The following is a 26,179-nucleotide window of genomic DNA, read 5'->3' on the forward strand; positions in this document are numbered from 1 at the left end:
TTGTGCTGAACTGTGTGGTTTGTGTGTCTGCCTGGTGTGTGTGTGCATATGTGTGTGGTGTGACACAGGCGAGGTGGAAGAAAAGACTGACACTCCACACACAAGTCAGAAGGTGTCTTACCCATGAACTCGATCCCAAGTTCATCCGCTGTTCCGTTGGAAGCCAGCCGCAGGGGGAAAAGGAAGGAGAGAGAGAGGGGAGGGGAGAGAAAGAGAGAGAGAGGAGGGGGGAGAGAGAGAGAGAATACAAATGTTAAAACATGAAGCATCTCTGTCTTGCTCAGAATTCAGCCGAAAGCAGAATCACACACTCGCTCTGCCGACTCTCTCTCCCTTGTGCGCTAGTAATGAACCGGCCTGTCTCAGGTAACTCACGCGCGGGTGTGTGTGTGTGTGAGATACACTGCGAGATACACCCCAGACGACCAACCAGAGCTATCAAAGTGAAGAGGAGCAGAAGATGAATCATGAAGATAAAAAGTTGAAAATGGTTCAGTTTTTTCCCGTGGCTGACGTCTCTTTGCAGCGGCTTTTCGTATCGATTGGCGCCCGAGGCGTGGCGGTAATTGTTCTCCTCTGAACCCAAGAACAGCTTTCTGAAATATTCACAAGGTGGTCGTTGGAATACACACAACACACACACACACACACACACACACCGCATATATGACACAGTATCCCGTCAATATGTCTGGCTTTCTCTCTTTCACACACATACACAGAAATACACTCTTACACACCAATCTCTGTCGCCGTGCGTTTAAGTCTGAGCCCAATCCCGATAAGCGATAAATGAGAAGCGCTGGTTTTTCTCTCACTCCACGTTTCATGCCAGTGTAATGTCATCGTGTTTAAATTAAAACCAATCCCTGACTCATAATTGCTTTTTTCTGACAGAGGTGGTCCGGGGTCTTAAAAGGAACGCGGCTCGCCAATGTGCCGCCGTAGCCCAGATTACACACCGGGGCCTGCTCCTAAAATGGTTGGCGGCGGCGTAGAGGCGTCTGCTCCTGGACGCCTTCTGATTGGACGAGTTTATCTGTCAGTGCGGAAGCTTTTAGAAGTTTAAAGGAAATGTAGAAAGAGCTAAATGACTCGGATTAATAGATTATTTACATCTGAAGTTATAGTTTCATTTAAAAAGCCATGACATTTAACCCTTTCATGTATTTTAACGAAATTTCAACCAAAGCACCGTCTAGCAAATGATTTATTCGGACTTGATGTATTTATTGATCTAATTAATAAGTAATCTTGGGACCTTAGTAGTTTCTTTTGTTATTATGAGCCAAAATGTTATTTATCTTTAATCTATTCATGCAGAGAAAGCAAACTGCACCCAAACTGCCCAAAGCTCCAAACTCTTTATCTATCTAATCAACTAAATTGGTTTGCCTTGTGTTCAGTGGAGGAGCAGCTGGCGTCATGTTTTTATGTACTAACTCCACAAAATCTCCATTCGCCATCTCGCCACCCCCCCAAATTGATCTTGTGCAGCCTGGAGGATTACATCATAAGGAGACCAGCTCATTGCCACCAGGAGTCTTGGGTTCTAAACTCCTTTTGTTCAGGTTTGATTGGCGCAGCGACGCCGCATGAACTCTCGGGCGAGGCTGCACAGAAGCGAAAACGCGATATCGCATTGACGTTGTCGGATCTGTAATCGTCCTGTGATCTACCGTAGCAACAGCCCGACCGACGCTTCTCTGCTCTAAATCGCTCAGACTAGCACAGCCGAGGCCGGATGATGTCATAAACAGCGTCACGTCCTTCCCTCCTTGGCGTTCTCCTCCTCGCGTCCCGCTCGCCAATCACAAAACGTGCAGGCTCTCCACAATCCTTTGCACCGGCGCCTGGGAGCACCCTGGGGACACCTTGATGGCAGCACTGTGGGAGCCTCGAGGAGAATGCCGCAGCATTATGTCGGATGCTTTTGGCCCGATTAAGTGGTGAAAGTCTGGCAGGTGGGAGAGACAATGGCGGGAGTGAATCAAATCCTTAATCCCTCCTTCACTCGGGCGAGCAGGGAACTGGGAATCCCTGTGAGTGACTGAGTGAGTGAGCGAGTGTGTGTGTGTGTGTTGTGTATTGAAAGCGGTATCTGTCATAGCTACTTCCAGGCCCCTGGGAAATAAGGAGTTTTAAATGAGAGTCTTCCCCTCTTCCTCTTTGTGAACCATCAGCTAAAACCAGCTGGCTCACCTTCCTCCCTCCCTCCCTCCCTCCACCCCTCCCTCCCTCCATCACCTCCACAGGCTCGAAAGTGCCAGTGGCCCAAATGGACGCCATTAGTCTCGCCATCATCCGGAGCTCATTCCCCACCCGCCCCTCCATTTTTTCCCAGGCACAGACCGAGTCACCGCTTTCCCTCGCTCCCTCGCTTCCAATTAAAGGAAGCGTTTCCAAAGGTGGGCTCGACGGAGGTGTCACAGGGAAAGGAACCCGGCAGGGAGTCTCATTTCCTTTTGTCCTCGGGCGTTACCTGATGTGTAAGCGCTTGATACTTTCTGCCGCTCTTTCCGTCTGGAATGGCGACTGCGGTCACCAGCCGATACGGAGGTGAGGAAGAACACGCCATCGGTGATTTGTGAGCGTAAAATGCACAGGGATGGATTTAAGTGTGCGTGTGTGGATGTGAGAGACAACCAAGTCGTGCACAGAGATTAGACTTTTGTTGTCAAAGTGACTGTATTAAGGCTGTAGTAGAATAAATGTGACCTTTAGAGAACAAACCAGAGACAAACTGATTAGACGTTTCTTATAGAAGCGCATCATCATCATCATCATCATCCTCCTCACTTAGTGCGTTCGCTCGGCGGAGTCACACTGTGAGGTAATCCCGTTGTGACACACTGATCATGATTCCATTGTCTGAACTTTGGCCTAATGAGGCGTGAAGCGTTTTGAAGAAATATCATCGGAGAAACGGCTCGAAAAAGTGCAGTTTTCGCGTCACTCGCAATTAACCTTCCGCTAATCGCCTAATTAATAAGTTGTATTGTGTTTAATCTACAGTGTCTCGCTGTACGTCTGCTGGGGAACAAACATCCTCTCCCTTTGACTGGATAAACGTTGTTCTTATTCTATTAATTCACTCCAGTCTGACTTCTTATTCCAGTTTTTCCGTTCTACAATAATGTGCGTTGTTCCTGATCTGGCCAACGAATCAGGGTATGGATCACATTGTTATGATATATTGGACCTTAGTTGCTGTAGCTGAAGCTGTAACGTTCAGCTGTGACTGATATTGAAGCGGTCATTCAGGTGGACCAGATAGAAGGAAGGGAGTGCGAGCAAGACTATACCGATCAAACAGAAGAAGAAGAAGAAGAAGTAGAAGAAAGTTTGGATTCATGCTAAGCAAGGTTGGAATCTCTTCAGAAGCCACACGCTCGCTCTGATTGAGTTATGTCTGTGTTTAGCCTTCAAAATAAAACCACAAACGCAGCCAAGCTTTCATGGAATGTAAGAGAAGAGATGATAAAGAGAGATTATATAACTAAAATAAAAAATATGGATACATTTATTCTTGCTGAAGCGGCATGACCGCTCAGGCAAGGCTGCATTTTTGGCTTGCTGCCTGTGTGTGTGTGTGTGTGTGTGTGTGTGTGTGTAAAAAAAAAGATTATAGATTATGGATGCCTTACACATAGAGTGAAATATTTGAAGCCTTTATTTGTGTTAATGTTGATGATTCTGGCTCACAGCTCATGAAAACGCAAAAATTCAGTCTCTCTGAAAAGGTTAATATAGTGTACAAAGTTCAATACCATAGCCTCAGGGTGTCTCACTCTAATCAGCTGGTTACCTCAAATCTGCTGCTGAGGTTTCCTGAGCCTTTCTCTTGTGTCTTGTTCAGTCAGCGACACAATCATGAGGAAGACCACCAGATTCTAATGTATTGAGCTGCACCTTTATACATATATATGTCGAAAAGTGAGAAACATATAAATGAATATAGGAGAAACTTCCTCTTATTTCCTCTTCCTTTGTTCGGTTTATCCGAGCGTGGAAATCTCCAAAGTCAGGGAACACAGAAAACGCGGTGACAGAAGATAAAAATAAATCCCACAGTGGAAAGTGGTGGTGGGGATGCGGTAAAGGGGGGGGGGGGGACACACAGGAGGTGACGCTGGTTTGTGACCCCATTAATGGACTCTCAGAGGGCTCGGTGGCATCAAAGAGGAGGCGACGGGAGTTGCGCTCTCTCCCTTTGACTCGCGGTGCCGTGGAGCCAAACTCTTTCTCCATAAAACACTGTGATTTTGCGAAGCTGTCGTCTCTAGGGAGCGGCTCCGGGCCTCCAATTTCTCTTCCGTGTACCTTTGACTTTTGCTTTATTTTTCTTAACTACGCCACAGAGCTTCCACGGGACCTGGGAGGCTCCGGGGGGAATTGTTTTTCATGGAGCAATCGGGAAAATCGAGACCGTTTCCTCCGCCAACGAGACTGAAGTGCGGCAAGATTCAAGGGAATAAAATAAAAGCACCCCGGGTGTTAAACATTAATAGTAGCTGCAGTTTTTTAATGCAAATAACAGATCTGCACGGTAGAAACTATATATAACTATATGTGCAGAGATTTACATTTATATATGTTATCAGTTAATATATAAATACGTTACAGTAATATATTGCAATTATTTTGTCTTTTAGCGTGTTTTAGTTCTTTTTAAAATGGTGTTTTTTTTTAAATCACAATATGTACCTGTCCCCTTTAAATGAGGAAGAAAATTGGAAGTTTCTATTGTTGTTATTGAAGTTTAAATGGTCGTAAAGACAAGTATGAGTCACTTTTTGTGGCTGGGCAGTGGTTCATAGGCTGCGCTGAAGGAGTTAAGCTGTTCCGTTTATCTCCACTGACACGGACACGTCTGCACTCGGTGGCTTGTAACACACATTCTGTAATGGATCCGTGGAACCAAACACCAATACTGAGGCAAAGAAAACAGGAAACAGGAAACGTACTTGGGTCTGATAAGATTGCGTCGGTCTTGGGTACAAACTGGTCACAGCGAAGTCCGTGGTATCCCTCCTTACACCTGAGAGAGAGAGAGAGAGGAACAGAGAGGGGGAGAGAGAGAGAGAAAAAGAGATTTGAGATGTGAAGTAAGACAAACGGAGCGAAAAAGCACTTGGCCTGGCCCGTGGACTGTCGGCTGAGGAGAACTTCAGATAAGGCCAAAGTGGAAAGTGGAGGACCAGAATTCCGGGTGAAGAATGGACGGTAAAAAAAACGTGAGTGCTTGCTGAGGACCGAAGTGCTGCTTGGAGATATGGGGGGAGAATTGTGGGGGGGGGAACAGAGGAAGAGGAAGATGGCTGGGCAGGCAGCGGTGGCGGCAGCGGTGGCGGCGGCGCCTGCAGCCTCACTGATAGCGGCATGACTGACAGGAATGCCAGCTCCCATTGGAGGGAAATGGGTTTTTCTGGGAGACGGCGGGGAGGACTTGGCGTGATGCGCACGAGTCTAGGGGGCGGGAAGGAAGCTCGGCGTGGCAGGAGCGCCGACATCAACAAACTCCTGGCACGCTCCGATAATTTCCCTCCACATATGCGCCTGGGTAATCAAATGAAGTATCCCTCTCACACCGGCGATGCCTGCTGGATCCTGGTCGCTCCGGCTTGGAGATGATTTGAGCGGGATTCATATGTTTTAATTTGACCAAATCAACAACATGTCTCCCATAATCACAGCGACTCGGAGGAGGAACTTTTACAAACTTCCTCAAAGACATAAATCTGTCTTCATCCTCATCCTCATCGTCAGCAGCAGCAGGACGACAGTGAGCACATGTCGCTGGGCTGATTCATCCCTTTGCCCTTTTTCAGCTTAAGAGAGACAACTAGTGGTGGTGGTGATGTGTGTGTGTGTGTGTGTGTTTGTGAGCGTGGATCTGTTTCAACACAAACTGCTGGTGAGCGATTGTTGCGTCCCGTTTGTCTGCATTTGCCTGTCATCCCCCCCCCCCCACACACACACACACAGTATATAAAGGATCCAGACCAAAGCCTTGATAGTGGATTATGGGATACATACGGAGATCAGCGTCATATTTTGGAACGAAATCGACAAAGTTTGACTCAAAAAGCGTCTGGATCCAGATTAGCACCGGCATTTATCAGGGTCTAATCCGGAAATTTCAGTTAGTAGGCAGTGAGAATGGCATTAAAAAGGGTGGAAAAGGAAGTTTAACACCCTTTTCGTGACATTTCACATGAAGGAATCGTGCAGATGTTTACATATTTGGTCTCAGCAGGAGGTAAATAGAGCATTTCTCTCCGGATTGCTGCTATGGGAGAGAAATGCAGCATGAAACAAGCGCAATTGGCTAATGAATCCATAATGAACTATGATAGAACATATCACAGCAATCCCATTATATTCCTGGAACGGAAATTAATAATAAAAGTTTACAATTCTGCGAGGGCCACTTTGTATCAGACGGCGGTTATGCCTAAGATACAGACGGCTACTTAAAGAACTAATTTCCTTTCGGTTTATCCATTAATTTGAGCAACAATAGGGGATTTTTAAGTGGAAAATTATGAGGGAAATTGCCTGAGCTGAGAGCGAGTCACTCGAGGATAACAGATGATCCCAATTTAGACGGATGATTTTCGCAAAACTTGTTTATCTTCGGCGTTTGTGCGACGCTTCAGACGTGCAGGAGTTGGAGTGCGGAAACAAACACAAAGGCGGAAGGACAGAGGAGATAAATATACATATAAAAGTGTGTGTGAGGCAGAATTCCCGGCAATGAGCGCCGAGACAAACAAAGCAGAAGATGAAGTAGTTGTAGATCTATCTCATTTTGATCGCACATGCGCGCACACACACACACACACACACACACAAATCGTTCTTTGTTTGTTATTCTGAGCCTCAACGATCAAACAATTCCGGAAATATTTGACTGTTTTATCTTCGTCACCCAATGATGGATAAATAAGCATCTAGAACATTTTCAAAGAATGGGAGAAAGTTCACCTTATTTAAATGTTGGGGCAAATATGAAGCCAAATATGTGAAGTCATCAATCGCCTTGGCGACGGCCCATTAAAGCTGAATAAATATTTTAAGCGATACAGAACAGAACAAGGAAAATGTGTGGTGGGACGCCTGAGGCAGCGGCCCAGAAGACGAATGCATAGATATAGAATTAATTACCCAAATGAGAAGTATGGGAGAACAGGGAGCCCCCGGTAAACAGGTCATGTTCAGCTACATGACATCTTTCTTTAACGTGTGCCCCCGGAAATAAACAAAAAAATCAAAATGGCGACTTTGATCAGGCATGAAACCCCAGCAGAGCAGTTTTGGTGCAATGTCAACGTTAAAATTTAGGACGGCGCTCAAAGTGGCGGGGTTGATATCTGAAGGGTAAACAGTCCGTCCCCCTGCTGGCCTGCCCTCCGTCGCACAGTCTTCCCTTTGCGACACCTTGTTAGTATTCTGCAGCGCCAACTCGAGGGCACAGCACCTGTCTGGCTATCTGTTTACGTCTGGGCTCGCCTGTTTGTCTGTGCCTCCATCTCTCCTTTCCCTCCCTCCCTCCCTCTTTTCCTCCCCTGCCCTTCATCGAGACGGCAAAACCACGTGAGACCCGCTGCCTGACACATAAACGGAGAGAGGTAATCCTGCGTCGGTGTGAAAACATCCGCAAATGCAAACCAGATGTGTGTTTATATCCCCGGCAGCCGCTGTGTGTGTGTGTGTGTGTGTGTGTGTGTGTGTGTGTGTGTGAACCAGCAGATATAGACTCTGACACGTCCCAGCTGCTTTCAACACGTGTTCCTGCCGTCGAGCGGGAATCGCCAAGACGGCAGGATGGAGGATGACGAGGTGGGCGGGCGCACGGTCCTCCCGGTTAATTAGCGTGACGAGTAATGGAAGAAGGTTTACGAGCGCAATGGGAGAGAGAGAAAGAGATAAAGAGAGAGAGAGCGAGAGAGAGAGAGAGAGAGAGAGAGAGAGAGAGAGAGAGAGAGAGAGAGAGAGAGAGGGAAGAAGATGTAATGTCACGTTTCCTTTACACTCAGCGTCATCATCAAAAAACGTGGCTAAAAATTTGCAAAGAAGACGGAAAGACCTCAGAGTCGGGGATCCGGAGCTGAGCGCGCACGCCGTGCCGTCGCGCCGTGCCGTCGCGCCGAGTCTCATTTGACACTAACCGAGTGGAGATGATGCAGTTAAGTATCGCCCGGATTGCGTGTTAGCCCTCATTTGCATGGCACGACCTACAAGTCAGGCATAATAATCAGGAGATTTGCATAGAGGCGACACAGATGCGACGTGGCATTCTTGTTTCAGACACCACCTGAAATATGGGCGTGAATTATTTATACCGGATTCGCTGTCAGCAGGGGGAGTTGGGGAGTTGATTTAGTAAATATTGTGACATTTGCAGTTTGCAGTCCGTTTCTGCGGGCTCCCTCTGCGATCCGCAACACCCACCCACATTTCATTGAGGTGTGTGAGCAGGAGCGGCGCGGCGGGAGGTGGAAGGTGAAGGCGCTTCCCACTTTTTCCTGAGCTGCTGGGAAGGTCGAGATGATGGAGGCGCATTGTGAATACGAAGGGCATTAGACCTGCGATGTTAATAACAAATAGACACACACACATACACACACACACACAGGCATTTCTGCTCACCTCTGAATGGCCAAGACCAAATCAAAGGTTGACGGTTGTGTGTACACAGGATTAGGAACAAATATAAATTGACTGAGTTCAAAATGTCTCTGATAAAGCCTGCTTGCTCACACACACACACGCACGCGCGCGCACACACACACACACACACACACACACACACACACACACACACACACACCCACACACACACACACACACACACACACACACACACACACACACACACACACACACACACACACACACACACACACACACACACACACACCTATCTGTCCTTGGCAGCAGTGGCACACAGACATGATTTATACATTTGATGGATGCCTGTTTGACACGCCTTCAAAATATCAACGAAGCACCAAAAAACAGGCGAAGAAGAGGCGTTTGTGGAGAACGTTCCCGGGGTAAAAACATACATGTGGATTTACAGTGAAGCCTAATGAGGCAGGCAAGCAACCGGTATCACAAACAGGATTCATCAGTGTGTGGACAAACCCCGCGGCTGCTAATGAAGCCATTTCTTTGGGCGAAGACTGAGAAGGTTTATCATCAAGCGTCCGCAACACTCTCCGATTGCATTGATGCTAAAGCTGACCTTAATAACGCCGCCGTCTCTAAGGGTTCTGACTAATGAGCCACTTAATTGCACCAGCGACGACGGGGCGAGTGCAGCTAGCACTTGTACATTGGTTAATACACCTGTGCTCATTCCTCTAAGAAGCTTTCATTACTTCTTAAATGTCGTGGCGCGTGTGTTTCTCTATCTCTGGCAACGCTCAAATTCTCCACGGTCGCCATCGCATTGTCATCTGTTGAACGAGTAAACACGGCTTGTGCTGGCCTTCTGTTCTTTGCATTCATCAAGATAAACACGAGCGCAGCCAACCATAACATCCGGATTCAACGTCTTAACTCGACATTTCTCGTCTGCCGTCGTCCTATCTCGCAAGACAACCGCGACGAAGCTGTTGGAGGATGAAGATGCGGTGCGCTTGTTTGCCCGCGCGACAGCTGCGGATGAATGCGGCGAACGCTGGGTAGGCGCGGGCGGAGAGCTCGCATTCGCCGAGGCCACAAGCCTGTAACAGGTGCTGTTTCAAAGGGCTCGGAGATAACAGAGGAAGACGAGGACGAGGGGAGGCAGCCGCAGAGGGGGGAGAGAGGGGGGAGGGGGCGCTGAAGGGGATGTATTCCTCTTCATCTTCAGAGATTCCTTTCGCCCCGTCTCTCTCTCTCTCTCTCCCCCCTCTCTCTCGTTCTCCTTCTCCATATCTGCTTGTACATTTTAATGCAGAAAGTAGAGACAGGCTGGGAAATTCTATTCAGTTTTGAAGAGGATAATACTTTAAGCTACACGCTCTCCAAGAATAATATCGGATTGTAACAGAGTCGCTGAGAAAGAGTTCCACTGTCATCCCTACTTTGTATTTTTTACATTGGAAGACGACAATTCTCTTGGAAGTCAACTGATATTTACACATCTAATGATTCTCCCAGCTGAATTCCTGCGATGCCTGGTTTATGACTTTGCCGTCATAAAGCCACGTACATGTCCGACCGTCACCACATTTCACACGTCGTTATTCCGCTAAATGAAATTACATAACTCATGCCAGGGGAGAGAGAGCGAGAGAGAGCGAGAGAGTGACACTTCAAGAAGTGAGGAGGAATGAGCTGACAAAGGCGTTGAACGTGACCTTTTGCGTTATTGTTGTCGTAAACAAGCCCACATGTACATCAACTGGAAGAAGTGTGTACAAGAGAGAGAGAGGGACAGAGAGAGAGGCCAAGGATCTCAAGCTGTAGTGCATAATGGTGCCTGTAGGCGGTGCTGTGGGCGTCATGCTAACAAGACAAGAAGACGTGATGGGTTAGGAAACATACATATGAATAAGAGGAGGAAACTTCTGCTATTTAAAGGTCCCATCAGGGAGAAGCACATCAAACTGAATGAAGACGGATGCAACATCTTAAACTTCTCCTTCTTCTTCTCCTCCTTTCACAGCAGTGATATAATTGGCGTTTGGGGAATACAGTGGATTTCGGGATTCACGTTAAAGAGCAAATGTACTTCTAAATGGAATGCGTCCGGCAGCGACTGTGTGATGAATCTGTGATAACCTTGACTTTCCCTCTTCTCGAGTGCGACTCTGCTGAAACCTGCTCTACTGTTTTTTCCAACAGCATCAACGTGCTTGTGTGTGTGTGTGTGTGTGTGAGCCATTGAAAACAGTCTCAGCCCAGGTCTCAGAACCCGAGAGCCTTCCGACGACGGTGCCAGTCATTCAACTTGCGGCGCCGCGAGTCGCAGCTTCCTGTCAGAGCGCCACTGCACAGCCTGCTGGCAGCTGCCACCCTGATGCCTGGCATTCAAATTTAAGCAGGGCTGCTGGAGCTGCACCTTGAGGGGACATACGTTGATGATTAAAAAAGGCATAAAGGAAGACGGTCAGGGCGAAGGAGGAAGTCACCAGAGGAAGACCCACGCCCCCTTCCTCCTCTCCCTCCCCCCCTCGGCTTGTCATTGAGCCGTTAAAAGGGTTGATATCGTTTATGAGCCTCTTTAGAATTGGCGCCGATGGAAAACTCATTATCCCTACAACAGACAGAACATACTCATTACCTGTGTGTGTGCGTGTGCGTGTGTGTGCATGTGTGTGTTACCAAAAGGGGCGAGGAACTGGCAGGTCAAGCTGCAAAACGAGTGTAATCTGCAGTAGTCACGTCTATGTTGTTTCACTCAGATCGTCTTTCACTCACACCTTCATTCATAAGCATTCATAAACAGTCGCTCGCCCTGGAATTGTAACACGCCGAGTTGTTTCACTAGCTGGGCGACCCATCACACACACACGCACACACGCACACACACACACACACACACACACACACAAACACACACCAATCGACTTTGCTTACATTTGCATGTAATAGCTCAGCTTGTTGTTGGCGCCTCGCAGCCATATCAGCCTTTGTCAATCTCCGTCGCCCCGCGTTTTCCTTTTAATCTTAGCAATAAAAGGTAAAGTAGTCAGAAAAGGGGGAGGCCATTATGTGAACAGGCGCTTCAACTCACAACAAAACGGCAGCTTTTAAATGTAGTACGTCTGAATTTGATGCAGGGACTGGGATGTAGTGATTCAGACCCCCAGGAGAAAGGCGTCGGAATGAATTCCTCTGCCATGCATGACGCACTGTGGCTCCAGGTGTTGCTACTCATCTGCATTCATATCAGCGGCTGATCAAAGAAGTTAAATCAGGTCAGGTTAAATTTCCTCTGCCGACAATAGCAGAGGCTTTTAGTCGCGTTTTGGATATTACATAAGGACGCCGCCGTCTTGTCGTCTGCCAAACAACCTTAATCCTGCTGGATACATTTAGCAATATTTAGGTCAAATCATTCCAAATGCAAAATGGACTAAAAGCCTGACTCACTCTCAACACACACACACGCGCACACACACACACACACACAGCAGTGTCCTGCAGCCGGACCCTCTGGCCGAACCATCACATCAGCTCCAAAAGATGGATTACTGTACTCCATAACAAACTCAGGCTGAAGCACAATGCAATAAGGCGTGTGTGTGTGTGTCTGTGTGTGTCTGTGAGGGTGTGCGTTTGAGGCGAGACCACATCTGCACACAGGTACAGCACCTCTGCTCTGAGTCTGCTATGTTTACTTCTGTTTGTTTGTGTGTGTGTGTGTGTGTGTGTATGTGTGTACAGCTTTGAATCATCTCTCTGGCCGAACCCACCCAACCGAACGAGCAAGAGCGAGAGAGCAAGAGCTTCCATTTGGATCAATCTGACATGCAGTCGTACACGGTGACATCATCCGCGTAGCACAAAATCCATTCCGTCCATTATTCCCTTAGCCTGTTTTTACAATATCAGGCCGTGAAATCCCAAATGAGCCAATGTGAGTTAAGCACACATTACTGATAAGACCTTGACTTAGTTACTGCTCACCTCACCTTTAAATCTGGACCAAGTTTATTGCGGCTGTAGTAACTTTAATAACCGTTATACCGTCGGGTGCAAATGGTAAAGCATGGTACTGTATTGATTGCTTGCAGCCGTGTAGTTAAGGCGAACACATAACTTCTCAGGCCTTATAAAAAAGAAGTTTTAAGAGTCTGAGCAAATAAAACACAGTGTGGGTGGAAGGTTGATATTCTTAGTAAAGCTTTTAGCGCGGCTGTAGTTTTTCCCAGGTTTTAGCCCATTAACTGCAAATTGGTTTCATTTCACGCCAGTATAATGCGAAAATCAACCTGTGAGTCATATCAGCGGCATGTATCTTGCAGAGTGGACAGCAGTAAGGATCTGAAATCATCCTTCTGAGTTGGCGAGAGGCTGTAGACCTGCAGTGAAACCGAGGGGAGGAGGGCAGGGGGGGGGAAGAGGAGGTCAAGGCTTTGCTGGAGAGAGCGCGGATCTCCGGTTCTGGATTCTGCAACGCAATAATGCTCCCTCAGGCGTCGGTTAGAGAACTAAAAATCCTCGCGTTAAAGAGACTGAAGGAATGGATTTCACATTTACAGATGAAAAACGAGGCGATGGAGCGAAGTTATGGGCCGCGGATGCTAATTGGAGGAGAATTGAGCTGGAGAAATAACCTCGCGGTCTCACTGTGGGATGTCAGCCGTATGGATCGGCGAGGACAGTGATCTATATTTACTATACACTCTGTAAATACAACAATATTTTATGATTTACCTATTGGCGACTCTCTGTCTGTGTAAAGGCTATTTTTTAAAGTTGTGGACAACTCTGAATTGATATTGATTCAATTCTAATTCAATCCCCTTCGTTTTAGCTGTTTCTGCCCTTTTCCTGTTTACTCCCCGCCCCCCCCCCCCCCCCCCCCCCCCCCGTGATGTAGCAGCTGTCCGGACAAACGTAGTCGGTGTACAGAAATAGACGACCTCTGACGCTTTCATTACCCTTGACACGGCGCAGCTTGCTCCCGTGTGAACTTTCTGACTGGCCGGATTACGTTGTCTTCGTTCGTTAGTATTTTGCACGGGTTGTCGGTTTGTTATTGATTGCGGAAAAAAGTCACGCTGGCCTTTACCAGAGAGGCGCGAGCGAGCGAGCGAGCGAGACGGCAACATTTTGATGCACCTTGGCGGAGATTTCACAGGTTTATTTGAGGCCGGCGCGCGCGGGGCGAGATGACAGCGTAATTAACGGGCCGCGGAAGCAGAGCGAGGATGCAAAGGCAGTCCGAGAAATGCCAAAGGAAATAATCCAAACTGGAGCGGTTGTCACGTTCAAAGGCCGCGGTTTAATTCAGCGTCGCCCGTGTTTATCAGCCGCACGGTTTAAAAAGGATGAACACAACGAAAGGGATTTCTTTCAGGTGTGAGGGGGAAATGGCGTCGCTGTCCGTCAAGGCTAATAAGATTTCCCGAATGCTTTAGAAAAATCACAGGGATATGGAGAATTGGTGCTGCCATTCCAGCCAGGTTGCCACGGCGTTGGTGGCCAAGCGGCCAATTAATTGGCTTACGGGGAAAACATCCTGGCTAGTAGACTTAAAATCCCAAAGAAAGACGGGGTGACGAAGCTGTGAGCTGTTGTTTCCCATGTCGGACATGACGCCCGCATGAATATCTCACATCACAGCCCTCTATCAGCCACCTATCCATACACTTCTTATAAGGCTTAGTATCGACGCCTCGTACTCATGGTTGCCAAGCGCTACACGGGTGATATTTATGTCGAAGGCGGCCAGATGATCCATCTTCATCTCCCGGCCAACCAATTCCCCCGTTTGACCTTGATGCTGCAGATGGCGTTTTTAAACGTTTCAATAGGACTTAAGAGAAAAACAAGCACTACAGGTTTTCAATAATCCGTCTTGGTGATGCACATGAAAGCTCACAGCTCTTTTAAGAGTCATCCAACCAATTCCTCATCACTTCTGCCTTGACGTTGGCATTTCTGAGTAGTCTGAAGATTGAAATTGAAGTCCTCTTGACACATGCAGACGTTTTATTCTTCTTGCAAATGAGCTTTTTGTCTGAGTCGGTACCTGACATCACATTGTGCTTTAATGGCTTCAGCCCAATCGCCGTGGCAACATTAGAGAGGAGGAGAGGAGAGTGGCGAGGACACTGGAACAATATGAACTTTTGTTATTTCTCCTTCAATATGATGAAGATTCCAAAGATTCACTCATCAGTTAGTTTCATCTAACGTGTTGACTACTCTGTTTGATGCTACTAATCACTGTACAAGCTGCTGATTAGCTTTGCCTCTTACCTAGAGCTCCTATGGTGTGTGTGTATGCGTGTGTATGCATGTGTATGCGTGTGTGTGTGTGTGTGTGTGTGTGTGTGTGTGTGCAAGCATCCCAATAATAAACAATAATATCTGCAGAATCAATGATTGCACTCAGTAAGGAGCAACTCTCCATGCTGATCACGGAAAATCAAGGTTTGTTTACAGCTACCAAGCAAATCTACTAACATGTGAGACGACATTCCACCTGATCACCTCTGTGTTTAATCTCTAGGGAGCCGCCCGCCTCGTCGGCACGTCTCGCTGGTTTATAAATTTACGCTGAGAAACGGATCGCTGCCAGGTGTCTGAGCTTGTTACTGTCATAGATGTCTGGGGGTTTGTGTGACATGCAGAGCAGCGGCGCCATTTTAATCGGCAGAGTGCGATCTTATCTTTGTGATCTTTGTGATTGGCCGAATGGCATCAGTGATGAAGCAAAATCAGTGATTCATTTGTTGCAAGATCAAAATGTTGACTTCATTTCAGATCTGCTACTGTCTGTATGTGTGTGTGTGTGTGCGTGTGTGTGAGCTGCCTCCTTTACAGGCGCAACATGAGTTGTTTTTAATGTCATATTCTTCCTCACCACCTGTAGTGCAAAAATCACGAGTCAGGAGTTGTGAGCACAGCCTGTTCTCATGGGGATCAGGTGACATCACAAGCGGAGCACCTGGCCAGGACTTTGTCACACTTCGTTTTCACTTCTCCATTTCCACTCCTGCGTGAAAACACACTCAGGCTAACAGAGCCTCGCTACTTCTTTAACACACGACAGCCGCCATTAAACAGACATGTAACATAAGGAATACTGAGTTTTTATCAAGGTAATTATCTGAGGCGGAGCTGCAGCGGTGACTTGGTTTCATTCTGGGTTTCTCTTTCATGGAGGCACCAGGAGCCTTCCGCCTCCCTCACTCCTCAGCGCCGGCTTGCCTGCTCCCACACTGAGTTCGCGAGCCGAGGTGGAAATGAGTCATGCGTCCTCATCACGTGGCACCGATCAGAACCCAGGTGCCCCCCCCCCCCCCCTCTGCTGACGAGCTGAGGAACCCCCCCTCTCTCCCCCCCACCCAAGTCTCGTTGACATTCAGCTGCAGCGTCATGATTGCTGCTCTCATCAAAACGAAGGACAAGAGCAAATGTGTGCAGTGAGGAAGAAGTGATTTTAGCTTATAAATATTTATATAAACACATGTTATTCTCGTCTGGACATCTCAAAATCAAGGATACTTTTTGTTTTTTACCCCCCCCCCGAGGAGATCTGAGCCTGTGAGAATTGCGACTGCTTACCGGGGAGTCGTGCAACACTGTGGTCACGATTTGCAGTGCTGACATGACACCTTACACACACACACACACACACACACACACACACACACACACACACACACACACACACACACACACACACACACACACACACACACACACACACACACACACAGTAGACACAATGAGGTCATGTCCAACTGTGTGACAATCATTTCTGAGCACATTTACACTAACAGATATTAAGGCATTTATTGTGACTTTATTGTGTGGCACTTCATTATTTCAATATATTTATTGCAACTTTAGTTGACGCAAGGTTCCCAGTTAGGGAATTTTCTCATGAAATCAAATGAAATATCTTTGTGTCAGCTATTATGAGGCTAAATGTAACAAGGCAAAGCAACACAACACAAACAAACAAATGGATCGACCCATTAATAAGAGCCATACATCGTTATTAAATATATTGGTAAAAAAGACAGCTAGGGGTGTAATCGTCATTGTTCCCCCATGCTCCTTGTTATGTATATAACTGTGTGTGTCCTATATACACGGAAACATTGAGAAACTCTGACATAATGCCTCTAATCACATCCTCAACCAGTTACTTCACTATTACAAGTGCAGAGTTTCTGCCACCCGGAGCAGCCGGCACACAGAGACTGTGGGTTTCACAGCTCTTAGGTGGCCCTTTTCCTTTCAGCAATTACATGTCAAATCAGTGAGAATGCTCTTCCACAGCACTCCAGCTTCCGGTTTTCACACACAAGCGAGGAAATGTAGTAATTTACTGTAACACCCAACAGCTGGAGCAGCTCTGAAAGAGGACATATGATATGTAAGCGTAGAGATGGAAGCTGCTAATGTGCATCGTTCTCAGGTCAGGGACGCTGGAAGGAAGCAGATGGATCTACAGTATAGACGCACTGCAGCTGGGTGTGAATGGAAGGATTCGCATATCAACACGCCTTCTATTTTGCAGCCATGTGACGCTCATGTGATTTTCACTTTCACTGCCGAGGCTAAATCAAAATCAATTAGCGAACCACCCAAGAAAGCGGATGAAACATCTGCTAATCTGCCTCCTCGCTGTGCGGTTTAGATAAGAGCCGCTGAAGAAAGATAAATCAGAAAGGGGCAATTTGGCATGTCGTGTCTTTCAAATGGATTTCACAAAATATCAGCCCGGATGGAACCACGGGAACGGACCCTGATGATGCTGCCCTGCAAATGTGAGCGTTCCGGTATCATTATCCTGGATCAAAATCTCTGGCGCTCAAGCCTCCAAGGACGGTTGTTCAATATTTGGAGATTCGCCCGTGTGTCTAAACGAATCGGACTTTCTAGTTTTCCACCTTTTTAGATTTGGCCTCGGGACACGTCACGGCAAAATGCAAAAAGGCGAAGCATTGAAACGGGGAATTTGGCCTCTGCCTCTCCCGAGCAGATCGATGGAAAACGCGGAAAATCTCGAATGAACAAACGATTCCAACGGAGCCATCATTTTAAAATGATCCAAACCTTCCTTTGCAGTTCCAGGCTGTGTGTACATTATTACATGTCGCCTCAGCGCACAGACCAACTGAAGACTTGCTGTTGCTGGCGAGTGGGCGAGGAAGAAGGCGTCGAGCCAGGACGAGCCACACCGCTCTCGGACTCGAAGTGGGAGGTTCGCTCCTGTTTTTACTTGAAGTCGTGCTTAGTGTGTGTGTATGTGTTAGCACTGTGGACTGGTTTCTAGTTATTTATGGATTTGACACCAGTGTGTACAGTCTTTTTTTGTGGGTGTGAGCATAAAGCGAACGTTCACTTACACCCTCCTCTTCCTCCGCTGGATATTTGTAATAAGATTTGATAAAAACAGATTATTCATTTCGCTTTGAGACCAACTCTCCTCTCCGCATCCACGCTCGCGGTCGATTGTTTACTCATGAAGAGCGACTGAAAAGGAAACTAACCTCGCTCTAACTCGCTCTTTCCGTCTTCGGCATCGACTTGGCTCGTCAGCTGGAACGATAGTGTCAATTCTCACCACCTGAACCTTCCAGCCGGTGCCAGCATACCTAACAATCAGGTGTGAACGTGTGGAATCATCGCGTCACAATACCCAAAGGCCAGGAAACATAGATGCGAAAAACAACAGCCGGAGTCATTTAGAAACAAGCAAACATATGCTGTATGAAAGCAAACAAAGCAAAGAAGATTCCACCCTTATTTACCTGAAACCTTCAAAAGAGCGAGCTGGATTCCTCTAAGGTCACGAACGGACCACGGGTTTGTATGGGAGGTAAAAGACGGCGTAATCTTTGCAGACGCGTCCATGTTTAGTCCGTTGGGACGACAACAACAACAGAGGTACTCAGATAATAATTACATTACTCCACCTCCACATGTCAAACTAATCCCGTCTGAATACGGCTTTACCCTCACACTCTCTCAACACTGGTCTGCAATAGCATTAATACACAAATCCATCCAAATCCAATCCAATGTATTTCATGTTTCATTTACAAATTTGTTTTTCCAGCTCACCTTTAGAAGCGCTCGACGTCATTAGCAAATCAAAGTCCACATTTGTTGTTTTGCCGAGAACAAATGTTATATATCTGCTCCGGACGGGGACACAACAAAGATTCAGAGCCAGATAAGCTGAGTGAAGCTGAGTGAAGCTGAGTGAAGCGCTTGATCACACGCTCTTGTGAATAAAAAAGAAGAAATTTATGTAAATGAGTGACGTCAGGTGAGGTTTAGGGAGGCTCTAATGATCAGATTAATACATGCAAACTGGGGATCCCCTCTGGCAGCTTCCAAGCTCAGGGGCTGACGGCGGGTAGGCAGATTAAAGCTCATTTAAGCAGCGAGGTGATTATTCATGGGTTAACTTAGCTTAACGTAATGCAAGGAAATAACTTGCACACTTTGGGCTAATACCAAGGAATGCGTCGTTGTTGCCAGGGGACTGTGCTGTAAACAAACCGGGGTAATGCCATTCCGTCGGAAAAAAACATTACTGTGGCGTCACGTAATTGAATTGATTACAAAGATATAGCTTGCGGAGCAAAGCGGAGACCTTGTTTGAGTCTTTCTTGTACTGATTCTAAATAACTACTGCAAAAACTCTAAGAGAATATGTTTAAGTAATGTGGACATATTCATCATTTACACGGTTGCGGTTAATAGATGAGGAAAACTCTCCATTCCCTTTAACATCTTAATCCCATATATTTCTAATTTGCTAACGCTCTTACATGTAATATTGAGTTAACAGCCCACAGTGTGTTAAGTCTACACTAGAGAATATGTGTGAGAAAGGCGCAAAACTAAGCACATAGCTGAAACATATGAACCAGATGGTAAGGACTGTATATTTTCTAATAGGTGCTATTCAGGAAGCCCGTCAGGCCTTCTGCCACATGCGGCTGGTGTGTGACTTTACAAAGAGAACCAGAAGAGCGTCTATCTGGCCGCATCCTGCAGTGACACCGTTTTGCATTCTTCACACTTCCATTTGAGATTCTTTTACCATTTTCACCTCTTCCTCACGTGCCATGCACTATGCAAGCACTCACCAGCAACCGCCATCTGTACTGCTACCACGTTTACCAAACACTCTACAAATAGCACAGAGCGCAAACACATATTAAAACACGTGGTCCAGACATTCAGAGGATTATAGACGCCCAGCCGGTGGCCTGTTTCAGGGCTGTGGGACGGTCAGCAGAACCCTGGCTAAGTCAATCTGAAAGATATGGAGGAGCAAGACCAGGAAGGGCTTCAAAATGAAAGTAACAACGATCTGAATTCAATCAGAGAGGAAGCGGGAAGCCGGGGGAATGAGGTTAAAATCAGGCTAACGTGATATCACACCAGCATTAACTTGGAGACAGGAAATAGGAGGTTATTATCAAGTCTTGATTCATCACTTCTTCCAAGCTTCTCATCATTGCCTCAGAGTTTGGTGGCGCCTGAAAGTTTGTGGGGGAAAGCGGCGAGCAATGACCCACGAGTCCCAGGAGACGCTGAAGATCCGGGAGGTTTCTCAGCCGGAGACTGCTGCTTATATGTTAATGGCCACGGGCAGATTTACATGAGACGCCTCTGCAACCGCATTCCGTTTCGGTTTCAAATCTGCAACGGGTTAATTACGGCCGGTGTGTGACGTTGCCATGGCGACGCCCGAGGAACACACTGGTTTCTTTATTCAGAGCGCCGGCACAGGTGATAGCCGATGAAATAATTATGCAAATTCGGTGCTGCATATTTAACACCCACTGCACAGATTGCCCGTGCGTTTGACTAAATAGAGGCAGGCTGCACTCTGGCCATGACAAACCAGCCAGGAAGAGAAAGACATCCTCGCTGAGAAACTCATTTCAGACAACAGGTGCCAGGAAATGACTAAAATGACACATTTATTGTAATTAATGTAATTGCAGAGGAGTTACATGTCATTTTAGGATACATAAACAAATAGTTAAGGGTCCGTTTAGTCTGGCAGGCGAGATTAAAAGAAGTCGCCACACTGCATTCCATCCACGCTATAAGCAGAAGGGAAGGGAAGGAAAATGAATGAGAAGCCTTATGAGGTGCAGCAGCAGCAGAGCGCAGTGAGAAATGGCGGCGAATCTCTCTGGAAAATATTTGTTCCCTGATTTCAAGTCGAGTGCAGCCGATGTTTAGCTTTATCACATCAGAATAAGCGCATTAACGTCATGTCATGTCCCGATTTGGGGAGGGCTGGTTTATTTTGCTAATTTGCGCAGGGAGGACGTAAACACCCCCCGGGAGATATAACTCCTCTTATCCCGCCGACAAAAACACAACTGCCTCCTCCTTCAACTTAATGTGCAGAGGATGTCCACGTATCCCTTATCAGCGCTTCCACACATCCCCTGCCAGCTTCCAGCGCCGATGTAAAGCCCTCGGTTGCCTCCCCGAACGTGGCACCGTGCCGCATCGACAGTACGGGCGGCCCTCCGGAGCGTTGTAAAGTAAACTGAGCAAGAGAGCGAGAGAGAGAGAGAGAGAAAGAGAAGGTGCAACTGCTCCAACTGACCCAAATGACTAATTAATAAATAAAGAAGGGTCAGAGAAGTATTAAAAGCCAAAGATTTAAGCACATCATATAGTTTGAAATGTCAAAGATGGTCAACGTCCCCCCTTGAACTCACGAGTAGAAGCAGACAGTGACCGCTGCAATATGCATGCAGCCGGGGCCGAAGAGAACCATGTGAGGTTTGAACAAGGAGGAAGGAAGGGAGGAAAGTTTGTGAAGTGCAGAAGAAGTGCAGAAGAAAGAATTATGGTATAGTATCAAAGCTGAGATTGGAGTGTATTCCTGCATCAAGGTGCGGCACACACATGTTTTTAAACTCTATATCTGCTATTTGCAGGTTGAAGGTTAAAGGTTAAAGGCCAAACCAATGCACATCAATGAACATACAGGATGGTCCACAAAAGAACTGAAATACTACAAATAACACACAATTACTATACAAAGCATTATGTTGTGTGTATTTGTAGGTTGTAAACCGGTGCAACTACAAATTAATCAGTATAAACAACTAAAATATATCTATTATGCAATCAATGATGTAATCACATTGAGTGACAGATTCTCAGGGAATAAAAGTAAACAACTGTCATTACTTGTTTATGGTAAAACAGCACGGAAATTTACACCCACCACACACACACACACACACACACACACACAAAGACATCTCTGGCCAGGCATTCTTACAGCGCTGTGTTGCATTGGCGGGCGTCTCGGCCGCCATGCATCCGTGCCTCTGTGTGAATATTGATTGGGTGTGTGATGATGTTCCCATGCCCATCACGGCTGATCTCTCCCTTTTTCACATCCTGACCTCCCCGTCGCCGGCTCCTACATAATTCACGCCGGCACTAACGTCCTCAGATTAGACAGAGAAAATTGTTTCGGGAAAGCATGAATGTTTAAAGACGAGTCACTGAACCTCCTGGAGGCCTCGCCGGTGTCATTAATTTGCGGCCAGGCGGCTATAAAAAAGGGTTGGGAGACGACGACAACTTGGTGCAGAGGAGAGGAGGACTCGCCTGTGTGTGTAGTGTGTGTGTAGGCACATTTCCAGACTGGTACAAATGAGTGAGAAGCTTTAGGTTTTTAGTGCAGAGATGCCCGCCTGCTGTCATCTTCAGGAGGAGGCATGGGTGGGTGAGTTTTAAGCCGCCTCTTAGCGATGTTGGCAGCAATCCCCCCGTGAGCTCCGCACACAAAGATTCTTCTCATATCTCTTCTCCTGCTCTGTACACTATTTACATCAGAATGAAAACGGAATTGAAACCAAACTAGATAATGAACGTCTGGCTGGATGTTGGCATTGGCAGCACAGATAGGAAACAGCATCTTTACATATTAGCCTAAATGACTAAACAAGTCGCATTATTACGCACAAGAGGGAAGTTTTAATTATCGATAACAAAAGAAGAGCCCTTGTTTTTTTTGCATCAGAGCCACTGTCACCGTGACACGTGTAATAGCTCCATCACACGTCTCTCTGACAACAATACAGAGGCCATAAGCACTGAAATCACATTTCACTCGGCAAACAGTGAGCTTAAGTGTCATCCTTTCAACCCGTTTGAGGGCTTGCCTTAAGAAATGAATGAATAAATGAATAAAGGAAAAGAAGGCACATCAAAAAACAATAATTGATTTTCACTATGTATTTAATTTTGGCATATTTCAAGTCACTGTGCTTCTGTGTTCTGCGTCTCTATCAAGCAGGGCCATTACACACACACACGCATGCACGCACACGCACACACACACACAGTATTAAGGCAGATCTAAGACGACTAAGATGAATCGTGCCCTAAATTTAGTCACTCACAGTGGGGAAACACACATTTCTGTCTACCTGGTTTGATGTTTAATGACATTTTGCTCAAGTTGCTCAGGGACAAACTGATGTATGGCGACAGCTCACGGTCCCTGACGGTTACGCTTCATATAAATCAGACACCAAAGCGGCGTCTCATGATTCTGGAAAAAGACGTGGCCGTCGATGAGAAGAAGAAGAAGCCAAAGTATCCCCAAAACAACACGATGACACATATGCTGGTGTAAATGAAGCATAATAGGACCTGCTATGAGTGTCAATCTGCTATTTAGACAAGCCAAGTCGTTTAGAATTTAAAAGCCATTCAGAAAAGAAATTGGAGAGCGCCTAAAGCCTGAAGCGACACTTAAACTGCAATTATCACGTCAGCGCAATGGTTTTCTCATCTGTCTCATTAGAGGAATGCTCTTGTCATGACTTATTCACGTTTTTTTGTTTCCCTTTGTTCCTCCATATTGAGCCTGTTCATTTGAGCGTAGAGTACGTTTTGATGAAGTAGCCAAACAGCTCGGTAACAAAGCGCAAAGTTGAAGAGACGAAATTGTCAACCCGGGTTTAAATGACGGCGTAATTTCGCGAGTCAGAAGTTTCTCAAATTTCTGCGAGTTCAAAGTGTGTTTACCGAGTGGGAATCTGCAATAGGGAACAGTGTAAACATCTCCTCTGCAAGCAATATTCAGATTGTACAATTGCTAAACCGAGCTGCTACTCTGTTCCCCCCCCGCCTCTATAATACCACCAGACGCTGCTCCACTCAAACACATACTTTCTATTTGCTCGACTATCAACTCAGAGTGCGCCCAGATCAACTCGACTATATGAAGATTAACAGATAGTTGGTTGAACGTGACTGGATTTGAAATAGGCCTCCGCTCCAAATGTGCCTCCTGGCCTCAGACCAGAGCGTCCGGTGCCGATTCCTCCTTCGATTTGACAACACATAAAGCTGAGGAGGAAATGTGTCGAAATGTCCTTTTAGATTTGACCTTCAACCTTAAATTTGACCTTTTAAATCCCAAGTACTTATGCAGGACAAAAGTAGTGGAGTATATGTTTTCATTATTATTAAATTAAATGCAGTGACGTAACAGTATGAATACTACTTCAAGTACACACACACACACACACACACACACACACACACAGTACAAGGCTAGTGTTTGTTCAGCCTTCTAGAGTAGAAGTCCTTAAAGCGACAGTACGCGTTCGCCGCCTCTAAGCAACACAAAGGAAACAAATGGCCAAACACACACCGCCACTGTCCGAATAAGAAGAAGCTAACCGACCAGTTTGTCTCCAACACATTTGCACGAGTGCTCGCAAATCTGCTTAGCGACGAGCTGCTTCTGCACTTCCTCAGGAAATGGATCGAAAGGTATTGAGGTCTGATATGTAGTGAGTGCAAATCCCTTCAGTGGGTCCAACAGATAAGGCAGATAGACTGAACCAGCTTTGAAACAAAAGACAGGCCAGAGAGCCAGAAAGGAAGAGGAGAGGCAGAGGTAGATTATGTAATATCTGAGCATGTTCTGGTTATGCGATGTGATATATCAGAGAACAGATGAATATTTCCACCCGCAGGCATGGAGGATGTCTTGTTTCTTTTCTTCTAATTACCCTCCAGCACAGCTTTGGTGTCTCGGCCCTGTGATCAATCTCGTATGACGGCGAGCAGCGCTGTTGTACTACGCAGGGATCCTGTCACAAATGTGACTTTGGAGATATGGATTTTTAGGTCAATTTTCAATGCAGTCGGAAACCCTGCTCTACTTTAATACTTCCTCAGAGCAGATTAAGATAAGCATCTCCCTTCCTGTCCTGAATTCAATGAAAAACGACAACTGCAGCCCGATGCTCCCCGCAGATTGCGACGACAGCGGGGAATCTCGGCTGCGATACATCTTTCTTACGCAAAGTGGAGCTGAAATTTCAATAGGTTTGACTGGGGTCACACTCCAGTTGAGTTTAAACCTGAATCCCAGACTTTGGAGAAACCCGATGAATAGTCTGGGAGAGGAACAGGACAATTAAGGTAACAGGAGATTCCCAGAAGGTAGTTCTTACGCGTTTCCTTTCCATGGGACTTCTTTCACAACGCCAGATCAGGACACATTATCCTACACATGCAAACGGCTAAAAAAAATTATTTCAGATGTTTAGGAATGGACACAAACACGAAAGCTTGCATTGTGATCCGAATTGTCTATGTTTTCGGAGTACAGTCAGTTATCAGAATGAGGTTTCCCAAATCACAAATGAATATCTCACCCGCCTGTAGCATCGGAAAGCCATTGGAACGGGGGGAACATGTTTGTTTCTGCGGCTGCCGTTGTGCGCACAGTGGGTCAGCAGCAGGCGCCTCACTGAAGCGAATGCTCTGTTCTTGTTTAGCAGTGTGAAATAACACCCAGTGAAATAGTGAACAGTGTGAAGCATTCCGTGTCACTAAAAATTTATAGAGAGAATCAAGGATCTCTCGGCGCCCCCTTCAAGGTCTCCAGCATCGTATTGATCTGCAACTAACATGGCAGTAATGCGGGACAGTGGTGCTAATGGAGGGTGATAAAGTAACTATAAACCCACTGTACATCAGCGCTGCACCAATTTGAGCCCAGCCGCGAGGCGCTGCGGAGCCGAAGAGGCCATCACGCCACGCAAACAGTCTGCATTTTCATATTTCCCATCATAAACACCAAACCTTCCTTTTATGGATTCTAAGAGGAGACGACAATAAGCAAGTATGTCACCGCGGAGAGCAACAAATGTAATGTGTGCAGTCTGAGGGCTCTTTTGCCTGGCTGGGGGACATAAGCGTCCTTTCTGTTTGATTACAATGTCTCTGAGGAAGCAAAATGGCTAAAGAAAGCTCAATGCCTTTTGTTCCTTCTCACCTTATACATTGGGATGTCTGAAACTTTCCTGCAAACACATTGCTGTGCCAGGCCAGTGGATATGTGTGTTTCTCCTCCTGCTGGATTCCCATTAAACGGTTCCTTGTGGGGTACAGCTGTGTCCAATTCGCAGGCACACAAGTATTAAACCAGCCCGTAATCTGCAAAGTTTCGGTGTCG

At 46.5% G+C, this 26,179-nt stretch overlaps 1 protein-coding gene across 1 annotated transcript in view; it reads right to left on the reverse strand.

Moving 5' to 3' along the window:
- nrg3b (neuregulin 3b) overlaps window positions 1-26,179 on the reverse strand; it is a 115,908-nt gene that overhangs the window by 15,492 nt on the left and 74,237 nt on the right. The window contains exons 3-4 of the mRNA XM_076152158.1: window positions 4,968-5,041; window positions 122-148 (exon numbers count right to left, since the gene is read on the reverse strand). Of these exons, the coding sequence (XP_076008273.1) occupies window positions 122-148; window positions 4,968-5,041 (101 nt within the window). The remainder of the gene's footprint in view (window positions 1-121; window positions 149-4,967; window positions 5,042-26,179) is intronic.

This window comes from Genypterus blacodes, unplaced genomic scaffold, assembly GCF_046128005.1.
Source record: "Genypterus blacodes isolate CSIRO-AG114 ecotype Tasmania unplaced genomic scaffold, CSIRO-AGI_Gbla_v1 ptg000055l_1, whole genome shotgun sequence".
Lineage (NCBI taxonomy): Eukaryota > Metazoa > Chordata > Actinopteri > Ophidiiformes > Ophidiidae > Genypterus > Genypterus blacodes.